Source organism: Pan paniscus, chromosome 21 (genome assembly GCF_029289425.2).
Source record: "Pan paniscus chromosome 21, NHGRI_mPanPan1-v2.0_pri, whole genome shotgun sequence".
Classification (NCBI taxonomy): domain Eukaryota; kingdom Metazoa; phylum Chordata; class Mammalia; order Primates; family Hominidae; genus Pan; species Pan paniscus.
Genome location: NC_073270.2, coordinates 51,205,410 through 51,218,309, shown reverse-complemented (window position 1 = coordinate 51,218,309; position 12,900 = coordinate 51,205,410). Strand labels below are relative to the sequence as shown.

General features: G+C 47.5%; 1 protein-coding gene across 1 annotated transcript; it reads right to left on the bottom strand.

Moving 5' to 3' along the window:
• Nucleotides 1-382: 382 nt before the first annotated feature.
• Nucleotides 383-12,181, bottom strand: WFDC2 (WAP four-disulfide core domain 2). Its single transcript, XM_008951356.4, has 4 exons — nucleotides 12,014-12,181; nucleotides 11,337-11,480; nucleotides 1,826-1,978; nucleotides 383-544 (listed from the first exon to the last, which is right to left on the bottom strand). The coding sequence occupies exons 1-3, from the start codon at nucleotides 12,090-12,092 to the stop codon at nucleotides 1,827-1,829; spliced, it is 375 nt and encodes a 124-aa protein (XP_008949604.1). The 5' UTR covers nucleotides 12,093-12,181; the 3' UTR covers nucleotides 383-544; nucleotide 1,826.
• Nucleotides 12,182-12,900: the final 719 nt, after the last annotated feature.

The following is a 12,900-nucleotide window of genomic DNA, read 5'->3' as shown; positions in this document are numbered from 1 at the left end:
GTAACCTCATGGAGTCCAGGTCTATGACAGGGGTATGTTGTTAACTACTCTGGGGATTGTTTTGAGGAGCCAGAGGATCTCATAAGCAAACCTCCCAGCACCGTGTCTGGCACCTGGTGCATGCTGCTGCTTATCAGCACCCCCAGCAATGAATCTGAGTGACTTTGGAAGCATCCCACCACCTGTCTGAGCCTCGTTTTTCTCATCCATCCCCCTGGAGGAATAATGACCAGATTCTTAGGGTTGATGCAAGGATCCACCAGGAGAATGCTAACACCTACCAGATGATCCTTCTCTGGACTTCATGCCTGGATGATCTGGTCACACCCTTAACACTTGCCCACCCACCTCAACCCAAGTCAGGGGAGACAGAGACAGAACGTGCTGAAAGTGGTTACTTTATTGGTTGGGAAAGGGAGAAGCTGTGGTCAGCCCAAGAGGGAATACAGAGTCCCGAAAAAGGGGAGGGCAGGTGGGCTGGAACCAGATGCAGGGCCAGGCAGAAACTTTCTCTCCTCACTGCTCAGCCTGGTGGTGGCTGGAGCTGGAGGAAGAAAATTATAACAATACCATCAACAACAATATCCATTAGACTAGGCAGGAGTACCTGCAGCTTAAATCCTAGACCAGCTCCTTGACCCCACCCCATCCCACACACCCACGGAGCAAAGCCTCACCTTCTGGGGGCTCTGCTTGCATTTTCTACAGGTTCTAGACATACTCTTCTCCTTCAGACCATCCCTAGCAGGTACCTGGGTATACTGTGGTCAGACCATCCCTAGCAGGCACCTGGGTATACTGTGGTCCCAGATGTCCACTGTGGCCTTCCTGAGGGGTCATGGCCATTTCTCTCCCCAAGAATCCCTCTACTATTAGGAAGTTCTGCCATGCCTTCTTCTTTAGGTTAAAATGGGATTATCTGATCAATTAGATCTTATTTAGCTACATTTTATAAGCGAGATAACTGTGACTCAGGGAGGTGAGAAGGTTAGGTAAGTGTCAGAGCTAACATTTGAACCAAGGTCTTCTTGACTGCAAAGCCTATCCATGCAGTTGGCATCTGAGAGCCCTGGCTCCAGGGAGACCATAGCTTAGTTTAGAGAAACCATAGTTCCCTCTCGGGCACCAAGAGCACACCCCCTCTCTAGATTTCAATTGCTCATCTCTGCACTATTGGATTCTATCAGTTATCTTCAGGTTACTTTGCTGAGAAATTGTTAAAAGTAGCACATGACAACCACGAGATTTCAACCCAAGGGTACCACCAAGCTGTTTTTTGTTTGTTTGTTTGTTTTTAATTTGAGACGGAGTTTCGCTCTTGTTGCCCAGGCTGGAGTGCAATGGCGTGATCTCAGCTCACCACAACCTCTGTCTCCCAGGTTCAAGCAATTCTCCTGCCTCAGCCTCCTGAGTAGCGAGTGGGTGGCACCCGCCACCACACCCATTAAATTTTTTTTTTTTTTTTTTGGTATTTTTAGTAGAGACGGGGTTTCTCCATGTTGGTCAGGCTGGTCTTGAACTCCCGACCTCAGGTGATCCACACACCTCAGCCTCCCAAAGTGCTGGGATTATAGGCATGAGCCACCACACCCAGCCAAGCTCTTGCTTATTCTGTTCCCTCTGCCTGAGACAGGCTCCCCACTGCAACTCATCAGACTACCCACCTTTCACTCTTCTTTTAGAACAGGCTGAGGGTCACCCCACTGGTATACCTTTCCCAACTGTCCCTGCAACTAACCTCCCTTCACCTCCGCCTGGGTGACGTTTTCTTCTGTTTCCCACAACACCTGGCCATCAATGCACTTTCTCTTTCCCGTTCACTTACCTCAGAAATTGGGAGTGACACAGGACACCTTCCCACAGCCATTGCGGCAGCATTTCATCTGGCCAGGACACTGGCTGTCCACCTGGCACTGGTCCCGACAGAGGCCGAGCTGGGGAAAGTTAATGTTCACCTGGGGGCAGGAACCCTCCTTATCTGGGTAGAAAAAGGAGTAAGGGTAAGTGGGCAGAGGGGATACAGGGAGATTAACTTGTACCTGCAGGGTGGCCCCCCCCACTGCCCCTCACTGGGCTTCACATACAGCAGAGCTGCCTGCCTGAGTCCATCTTGGGCACCTGAGCTGCTCTCAGGAGGCCCAGGAAGATCACCTGCAAATCCCTCCTCCTGCTCCCAAATGGAATCACAGGACCTCAGCTTGAGTCCCAAGTGGGCCTTCGTGGCCTAGGGCCAGAAATCTCCCAGAGCCTCCGTGTCTTTAGGTGCCAGTGGAACAGTGCTAATTACAACATAGGGTTGTTGTGAAAGCAGTGGAAACAAACATATATTATTTCTCCCTGAAATATCAAACTACTCTGTAGTTATGAGAAATTATAACAGTGAACACTTAATTAGCTCTTATTACATGCCAGGTATCAAGCCCCTAACATATATTAACTCTTCTAATTCTCACAATAATCCTAAAAGAAGGGGAGGGATCTGTTAATATTTCCTTGTGTTAAAAGTGAGGAAACTGAGGCACTGAGAAGTTAAGTAATTTGCCTAAGGTCACACAGAATTGAGGCAGAATTTGAACCCCAAGAAATCTAGCTGCAGAGTCTATGTGTTAACTGCTGCTGCCATGGTTAAGCACTATGCTGCCACTTAAAGTGTAAAGTACAGTACACATGTGAGGGGTTACACACTTATAATCTTCACTCATACCCACAGACCGAATCCCAGTTGCAGTCTCTCAGCACCATGACCCTCCAAATACACTCATTCATCCATGCAGAGAGAAACCACACGTCCTTCCACTAACAAACACACACACAATCACACTCCACTTCCCAGGTTAGATAGAGGGGAGCCAGGCCCAGCCAAATCCATTCATCAACTGAGGTACATCATGGTTGCTTCCAACTTTTGGCAATTATAAATAAAGCTGCTATAAATATGTGCAGGTTTTTGTGTGTAAAACACAGGCACAGAACTGGGTGATTAGCTGTAGAGGACAAGGAAAGTGGCTGACAGATCACCGGGTACAGTGGCTCATGCCTGTAATCCCACACTTTGGGAGGCTGAGGCGGGTGGGATCATCGGAGGTCAGGACTCGAGACCCCCTGCTCTACTAAAAATACAAAAAAGTTAACTGGGCGTGGTGGCATGCACCGGTAATCCCAGCTACTTGGGAGGCTGAGGCAGGAGAATCGCTTGCACCTGGGAGACAGAGGTTGTAGTGAGCTGAGATCATGCCACTGCACTCCAGCCTGGGTGACAGAGCGAGACTCCATCTCAAAAAAAAAAAAGATTTAGGTTCAGCTTTCAAGATGGCCGAATAGTAACAGCTCCAGTCTGCAGCTCCCAGTGAATCAATGCAGAAGGCAGGTGATTTCTGCATTTTCAAATGAGGTACGTGGCTCATCTCATTGGGACTGGTTAGACAGTGGGTGCAGCCCACGGAGGGCGAACAGAAGTAGGGTAGGGCATCATCTCACCTGGGAAGCACAAGAGGTCAGGGAACTCCCTCCCCTAGCCAAGGGAAGCCATGAGGGACTGTGCCGTGAGGAACAGTGCACTCTGGAGCAGATACTACACTTTTCCCACGGTCTTCACAACCCACAGACCAAGAGATTCCTTTGGGTGCCTACACCACCAGGGCCCTGGGTTTCAAGCACAAAACTAGGTGGCCATTTGGGCAGACACTGAGCTAGCTGCAGGATTTTTTTTTTCATACCCCAGTGGTGCCTGGAATGCCAGTGAGACAGAACCATTCACGCCCCTGGAAAGGGGGCTGAAGCTAGGGAGACAAGTGGTCTAGTTCAGCGGATCCCACCCCCATGGAGCCCAGCAAGCTAACATCCACTGGCTTGAAATTCTCGCTGCCAGCACAGCAGTCTGAAGTTGACCTGGAACTCTCAAGCTTGGTAGGGGGAGGGGCGTCCACCATTACTGAGGCTTGAGTAGGCGGTTTTCCCCTCACAGAGTAAACAAAGCCACCAGGAAGTTCAAACTGGGCAGAGCCCAACACAGCTCGGCAAAGCCGCTGTAGCCAGACTGCCTCTCTAGATTCCTCCTCTCTGGGCAGGGCATCTCTGAAAAAAAGGCAGCAGCCCTAGTCAGGGGCTTATAGGTAAAACTCCCATCTCCCTGGGACAGAGCACCTGGGGGAAGGGGCAGCTGTGGATGTGGCTTCAGCCTGCCTGCCGGTTCTGAAGAGAGCAGCAGATCTCCCAGCACAGCATTCGAGCTCTGCTAAGGGTCAGACTGCCTCCTCAAGTGAGTCCCTGACTTCCGTGTCTCCTGACTGGGAGACACCTTCCAGCAGGGGCTGACAGACACCTCATACAGGAGAGCTCTGGCTGGCATCTGGCGGGTGCCCCTCTGGGACAAAGCTTCTAGAGGAAGGAACAGGCAGCAATCTTTGCTGTTCTGCAGCTTCTGCTGGTGATAGCCAGGCAAACAGGGTCTGGAGTGGACCTCCAGCAAACGCCAACAGACCTGCAGCCGAGGGGCCTGATTGTTAGAAGGAAAACTAACAGAAAGGAATAGCATCAACATCAACAAAAAGGACGTCCACTCAGAAGGCCCATCCAAAGATCATCAACATCAAAGACCAAAGGTAGATAAATCCATGAAGATGGGGAGAAACCAGCACAAAAAGGCTGAAAATTCCAAAAACCAGAACACCTCTTCTCCTCCAAAGGATCACAATTCCTCGCCAGCAAGGGAACAAAACTGGACGGAGAATGAGTTTGACAAATTGACAGAAGTAGGCTTCAGAAGGTGGGTAATAACAAACTCCTCCAAGCTAAAGGAGCATGTTCTAACCCCAATGCAAGAAAGCTAAGAACCTTGAAAAAAGGTTATAGGAATTGCTAACTAGATTAACCAGTTTAGAGAAGAACATAAATGACCTGATGGAGCTGAAAAACACAGCACGAGAACTTCATGAAGCCTATACAAGTATCAATAGCCGAATTGATCAAGCAGAAGAAGGATATCAGAGATTGAAGATCAACTTAATGAAATAAAGAATGAAGATGAGATTAGAGAAAAAATAATGAAAAGGAATGAATGAACAAAGCCTCCAAGAAATATGGGACTATGTGAAAAGACCAAACCTATGTTTGATTGATGTACCTGAAAGTGATGGGGAGAATGGAACCAAGTTGGAAAACACTGTTCAGGATATTATACAAGAGAACTTCCCCAACCTAGCAAGAAAGGCCAACATTCATATTCAGGAAATACAGAGAACACCTCAAAGATACTCCTTGAGAAGAATAACCCCAAGACACATAATCATCAGATTCACCAAGGTTGAAATGAAGAAAAAAATGTTAAGGGCACCCAGAGAGAAAGGTTGGGTTACCCACTATGGGAGGCCCTTCAGACTAACTGCAGATCTCTCTGCAGAAACCCTGCAAACCAGAAGACAGTGGGGGCCAATATTCAATATTCTTAAAGAATTTTCAACCCAGAATTTCATATCCAGCCAAAGTAAGCTTCATACATGAAGGAGAAATAAAATCCTTTATAGACAAACAAATGCTGAGGGATTTTTCTCATCAACAGGCCTGCCTTACAAGGTCTCCTGAAAGGAGCACTAAATGTAGAAAGGAACAACTGGAATCAGCAACTGCAAAAACATACCGAATTGTAAAGACCATTGACACTATGAAGAAACTGCATCAACTAATAGACAAAATAACCAGCTAGCATCATAATGACAGGATCAAACTCACACATAACAATATTAACCTTAAATGTAAACAGGCTAAATGCCCCAATTAAAAGACAAAGACTGGCAAATTGGATAAAGAGTCAAGACCCATTGGTGTGCTGTATTCAGGAGACCCATCTCAAGTGCAAAGACACATAGGCTCAAAATAAAGGGATAGAGGAATATTTACCAAGGAAATGGAAAGCAAAAAAAAAAAATCAGGGGTTGCAATTCTATTCTCTGATAAAACAGACTTTAAACCAACAAAGATCAAAAGAGACAAAGAAGGGCATTACACAATGGTAAAGGGATCAATGCAACAAGAAGAGCTAATTATGCTAAATATATATGCACCTAATACAGGAGCACCTGATTCATAAAGCAAGTTCTTAGAGACCTACAAAGAGACTTAGACTCTGACATAATAATAGTGGGAAACTTTAACCCCCACTGTCAATATTAGACAGATCAATGAGACGGAAAATTAACAAAGATATCCAAGACTTGAACTCAGCTCTGGACCAAGCAGACCTAATAGACATCTACGGAACTCTCCATCCCAAATCAACAGAATATACATTCTCCTCAGCACCACATCACACTTATTCTAAAACTGACCACATAATTGGAAGTAAAACACTACTTAGCAAATGCAAAAGAACGGAAATCCTAACAGTCTCTCAGACCACAGTGCCATCAAATTAGAATTCAGGATTAAGAAACTCACTCAAAACCGCATAACCTTACATGGAAACTGAACAACCTGCTCCTGAATGACTACTAGGTAAATAACAAAATCAAGGCAGAAATAAATAAGTTCTTTGAAACCAATGAGAACAAAGACATAACATACCAGAATCTCTGAGACACAGCTAAAGCAGTGCTTAGAAGGAAATGTATAGCACTAAATGCCCACAAGGGAAAGCAGGAAAGATCCAAAATTGACACCCTAACATCACAATTAAAAGAACTAGAAAAGCAAGAACAAACAAATTCAAAAGCTAGCAGAAGACAAGAAATAACTAAGATCAGAGAGAACTAAAGGAGATAGAGACATGAAAAACCCTTCAAAAAAAATCAATGAATTCACGAGCTGGGTTTTTGAAAAACATCAACAAAATAGTCTGACTGCTAGCCATACTAATAAAGAAAAGAGAGTGAATCAAATAGACACAATAAAAAATGACAAAGGGGATATCACCACTGATCCCACAGAAATACAATCTACCATCAGAGAATACTATAAACACCTCTACGCAAATAAACTAGAAAACCTAGAAGAAATGGATAAATTCCTGGACACATACACCCTCCCAAGTCTAAACCAGGAAGAAGTCGAATCCCTGAATCGACCAATAACAAGTTCCAAAATTGAGGCAGTAATTAATAGCCTACCAACCAAAAAAAGTCTGGGACCAGACAGATTCACAGCCGAATTCCACCAGAGGTACAAAGAGGAGTTGCTGGTACCATTCCTTCTGAAACTATTCCAAACAATAGAAAAAGAGAGCCTCCTCCCTAATTCATTTTATGAGGCCAGCATCATCCTGATACTAAAACCTGGCAGAGACACAACAACAAAAAAATTTCAGGTTAATATCCCTGATGAACATCAGTGCGAAAATCCTTAATAAAATACTGGCAAACCAAATCCAGCAGCACATCAAAAAGCTTATCCACCATGATCAAGTTGGCTTCGTCCCTGGGATGCAAGGCTGGTTCAACATACACAAATCAATAAACGTAATCCATCACATAAGCAAAATCAATGACAAAAACCACATGACTATCTCAATAGATGCAGAAAAGGCCTTTGATAAAATTCAACACCCTTCATGCTAAAACACTCAATAAACTAGGTATTGATGGAAGGTATCTCAAAGTAATAAGAGCTATTTAATGACAAACCCACAGCCAATATCATACTGAATGGGCAAAAGCTGGAAGCATTCCCTTTGAAAACCGGCACAAGACAAGCATGCTCTCTCTCACCACCCCTATTCAACATAGCATTAGAAATTCTGGCCAGGGCAATCAGTCAAGAGAAAGAAATAAAGGGTATTCAATTAGGAAAAGAGGAAGTCAAATTGTCCCTGTTTGCAGATGAAATGATTGTATATTTAGAAAACCCCATTATCTCAGCCCAAAATCTCCTTAAGCTGATAAGAAACTGCAGTAAAGTCTCAGGATACAAATCAATGTACAAAAATCACAAGTATTCCTATACACCAATAATAGACAGAGAGCCAAATCATGAGTGAATTCCCATTCACAATTGCTACAAAGAGAATAAAATACCTAGGAATACAACTTACAAGGGAGGTGAAGGACCTCTTCAAGGAGAACTACAAACCACTGCTCAACGAAATAAGAGAGGATACAAACAAATGGAAAAACAATCCATGCTCATGGATAAGAAGAATCAATATCGTGAAAATGGCTATACTGCCCAAAGTAATTTATAGATTCAATGCTATCCCCATCAAGCTACCACTGACTTTCTTCACAGAATTAGAAAAAACGACTTTAAATTTCATATGGAACCAAATAAAAGCCCACATAGCCAAGACAATCCTAAGCAAAAAGAACAAAGCTGGAAGCATCACGCTAACTGACTTCAAGCTATACTACAAGGCTACAGTAACCAAAACAGCATGGTACTGGTACCAAAACAGATATATAGACCAACAGAACAGAACAGAGGCCTCAGAAATAACACTACACATCTACAGCCATCTGATCTTTGACAAACATGACAAAAACAAGCAATGGGGAAAGGATTCCCTATTTAATAAATGGTGTTGGGAAAACTGGCTAGCCATATGCAGAAAACTGAAACTGGACCCCTTTCCTTACACCTTATGCAAAAATTAACTCAAGATGGATTAAAGACTTAAATGTAAGACCTAAAACCATAAAAACCCTAGAAGAAAACCTAGGCAATACCATTCAGGACATAGGCATGGGCAAAGACTTCATGACAAAGACTTCATGACTAAAACACCAAAAGCAATGGCAACAAAAGCCAAAATTGACAAATGGGATCCAATTAAACTACAGAGCTTCTGCACAGCAAAAGAAACTATCATCAGAGTGAACAGGCAGCCTACAGAATGGGAGAAAATTTTTGCACTCTATCCATCTGACAAAGGGCTAATATACAGAATCTACAAGGAACTCAAATAAATTTACGAGAAAAAAACCCCATTAGAACGTGGGCGAAGGATATGAACAGATGCTTCTCAAAAGAAGACATTTATGCAGCCAACAAACATGAAAAATGCTCATCATCACTGGTCATTAGAGAAATGCAAATCAAAACCACAATGAGATAACATCTCACACCAGTTAGAATGGAGATCCTTAAAAAGTCAGGAAACAACAGATGCTGGAGAGGATGTGGAGAAATAGGAATGCTTTTACACTGTTCGTGGGAGTGTAAATTAGTTCAACCATTGTGGAAGAGAGTGTGGCCATTCCTCAAGGATCTAGAACAAGAAATACCATTTGACCCAGCAATCCCATTACTGGGTATATACCCAAAGGATTATAAATCATTCTACAATAAAGACACGTGCACACATAGGTTTATTGCAGCACTGTTCACAATAGCAAAGACTTGGAACCAACCCAAATGCCCATCAGTGATGGACTGGATAAAGGAAATGTGGCACGTCTACACCATGGAATACTATGCAGCCATAACAAATGATGAGTTCATGTCCTTTGCAGAGACATGGATGAAGCTGGAAACCATCATTCTCAGCAAACTAACACAAGAACAGAAAACCAAATACCGCATGTTCTCACTCATAAGTAGGAGTTCAACAATGAGAACGCATGGACACAGGGAGGGGAACATCACACACCAGGGTCTGTCGGTGGGGTTGGGAATTAGGGGAGGCATAGCATTAGGAGAAACACCTAATGTAGATGACGGGTTGATGGGTGAAGCAAACCACCATGGCACATGTATACCTATGTAACAAACCTGCACGTTCTGCACGTGTACCCCAGAACTTAAAGCATAATACAAAAAAAAAATGTTGTTAAGTTGCCAACAGTCTTGACTTCCTAATACAAAGAAATTCATTCTCTTGAAAGGAGTAGGAACCTCTAATATTGGGCTGCCCTGGAAATAAATAGGGAACCATTTATGATCAAAACAAGCCACTGCGTATGGAGTATCTTCTCACTAATAGACACTTTAGATGCATTATTTCATTTAGTCCTCATGCCAATTCTATAGAGTTTGGAATTATTCCCATCTTAGAGCAGAGGCTCAGAGAGGTAAAGCAACATGCTCAGGATCACACAACTAGAAAATGGCAGAACTAGGATTCAAACCTCCAGGCTGCCTCCCTGGCTCAGGTGGCCATCTGACCTTGTCCCTCTTCCTGCCTCAGTCTGTCCATCTGAGATAAGGGAACAAATTCTTCATCCATCAAACAGCAAAGACTCCCTCCTTTGCTCCTCCACCTCTCTCATCTGGCTGCTGCCTGCTTTCTCTCCAAATCTTCCTCTCTCCTTCTGGTCCTCCTCTCCCTGGCCCAGAGGAGGGGACTCATGACCTTGAAGCTGCCCTTGGTGGGCTGCCAGTCCCCCTCCACTTACCACCTCCCTGCTGATCGGTGTCTTGGGTCACCGTATTACAAACCTTCCCAGCCTGTGCTGGCATCTTCAAGGAAATAACAGAGAGGAAAAGTCACAGGGGCTGTATTCTGGATAAAGAACATCATTACAGTACCTTGGTTCTCTCCAGGTCCTATCCCTGCCTCTAATCCTCAGCATTTTCCTCTGGAGAACGAAAAGCTGAGATTCCATGCTGTTTAAGCCACCCCCTGTTCTGATAGCCTGGTGGAGACTGCAGCTCCAGCAAGCACCTTTGAGAGAGTCCCCAGCTCGCGCTCACTCAATCCTTAGAGTGGAAGAGATTGACTGAAAGACGACGAAGGGCGATACAGTGTCCAGGGAGGATTCCTCACTTTCTTCGAATCACTCAGCCAGTTGGCCTGAAAGGCAAAAGCTGAACCCTCACTATGACTCCAGCAGCCATGGGATGGCGGTGTGACCTTGGGCAAGAACATTTTTTTCTCACCGATGCTCCCTTACACATCTTTAAGATGAGCGGGGCATTTTCCTAAATCTGTAAAGTTCCTTTCCGCCTGGACAGAGGAATTGGGGAAAATCTTGCCAGGCCAGGCTCTCCCAGTCTTTCCCCAGGGCTGGGGGAGGCCCCCAGGGAGGGACTCCAAGAGGAGAGGTGAGCGCCCCAGGCTCCGGGTTTTCCCACAGGGCAGGCTTCGGCCGGTTCGAGAAGGAAACTGCGGCCCCGGGTCCCCAGGCCGCGGGGAACAATGTCCCGGCTGTGCGTGCCCGGAAGCCCGTCATGCACCAGAGACTCGAATCCAGCTAGGGGTGGGGATCCCCCCTTGGCTGCGTTTCAACGACGCCTTTGTCTACCCCGGGGCCGTGCGAGGGAGAGCACTGACGGATCTGGTTTCAACCGCCTTGACTTTCCCGGGGGTCCCCGGGTCCGGGGGCGCCCCTGTTCCCGGAACCCGGGCCCTCCCACCTCCTCCCAGCCCAGCGCGGCCCCGCCCCGTTCCCGCTCGGCTGCCGTGGGGTTACCATTGGGCAGAGAGCAGAAGGTGGCACAGCCCGCGCTGCAGCACTTGAGGTTGTCGGCGCATTCGCTGTCCGAGACGCACTCTTGCGTGCAGTTCTGGTCAGCCTGGAGCTCGGGGCACACGCCAGTCTTCTCTGCTCCTGTGCCTGGGAGGGGAGGCCCGGGACAGTCGAGGGTGGGGCGTAGCGCCAGCCCCAGAGGATGCCCACCTCCTGCTCCAAACCTTAACCCCAAGGAATTCTCAGTCTCTGGCCCTAGGAGTCCCCTTACAGCCCCCAGAGACTCCTTCTTCCAGACCAGGAGTCCCTGACCCCTGGGAGTACGAGAGCTCCCTAACCCTTGGCGTCGGGGCCCTCAGATCTCAGCCCTAGGGGACGCCGCACAGCTGAGCGTCTAGGAGCTTCCGAGGTCGAGGCAGAGCAGCCCCCACCCCCAGCCCACTGCAGCCACGGAGTGTCCGCGTTCAGCACAGAATCCTCCTCCTCCCAAATTGCAGCCATCAGTGGTCTCTCCACCTCCAGCACATCGGACCCCACACCCTAGGCTCCAAGGGTCCCGCCACTTCCGCCCCAGGAATTCCCACTTCCCCAGCCTCCAGAGGCTACGCCTCCGCCTGGCTCCATCCTGGCGCTCGTGGCTCGGCCCCTCTAGGAGCCGGGCCTCTCCTCGCCCCACTCACCTGAGACTAGGGTAAAGCCGAACAGCAGCAGGCTGAGGAGGAGGGCGGCGGCTAGCGGGCCTAGGCGACAAGCAGGCATGGTGCTATGCCCGGGCGGGGTGCAGGTGTGAGCCGATGCTCAGGTGCGGGGATTTAACCGCGCGCGCGGGAGGGGGCGTGGGGTAGGGGTGGAGCCGAGCGGGGAAGGGGAGGGTGGAGGGCTTTGCGGGCACAGCGGGCGGGCTGCCACATGAGGTCATTTCACAATCCCCCAGGATCAGGTATCACTCTTGGCCCCGGTGGGAACCAGGAACTTAAGCAGCTTCCAGGACGGGACCAGCTACGGCCGGACCCTTGTCCACACCTCCCTCCTGACCTCCCTCCTGGGGCCTGAGGGCCAAGGCTCAGGGCTCCTGGGTTTCTATTCCAAGACTCCGAGGTTTCTCCAGAGTGTCCCCAGTGGGCGGTTGAGGAGGATAAGGCAGGGCCCGCAGGGAGGCAGTAGAGCATGCGGGTTAAAGGGTTCGATTTGGGGTCAGCCAGATGAGAGGGCAGATCCCTCTTGATGGAGGGCTAGGGTAGTGATACAGAGCACATAGTAGGGGCTACAGAAAGAGCACTTATTATTAATAAACAAACCCTCCTCATCAGAAACAGGCCCAGGAAGGTGAAGCACCTAGCAGTCTCAAGCCGTTTGGGTGTGTGTTTCTGTCTCCCTCTCTTTGTCCTACCGGCCCCTGATCAGGGCTGACTGTGCCAGGCCCTGTGCTCCTTGTCTCAAGGAATTGTCTCCGGTCCTCTGACCGGGGAGTTACTGTTATCAGCTGTATATGACAAAGGAACTGAGTGTTTAGGGATTCAGGACCGCACCTCCACCACAAGGTCCCCTGCAAAGCTGTACAAATAAG

What these genes read in the sequence shown, in the direction of transcription:
- WFDC2 (XM_008951356.4), bottom strand. Translation starts at nt 12,092, where the DNA reads ATGCCTGCTTGTCGCCTAGGCCCGCTAGCCGCCGCCCTCCTCCTCAGC. An exon ending in CGGCTTTACCCTAGTCTCAG is followed by an intron (nt 11,481 to 12,013) that starts GTGAGTGGGGCG and finishes CTCCCCTCCCAG; the next exon opens with GCACAGGAGCAGAGAAGACT. An exon ending in CTTCTGCTCTCTGCCCAATG is followed by an intron (nt 1,979 to 11,336) that starts GTAACCCCACGG and finishes TTTTCTACCCAG; the next exon opens with ATAAGGAGGGTTCCTGCCCC.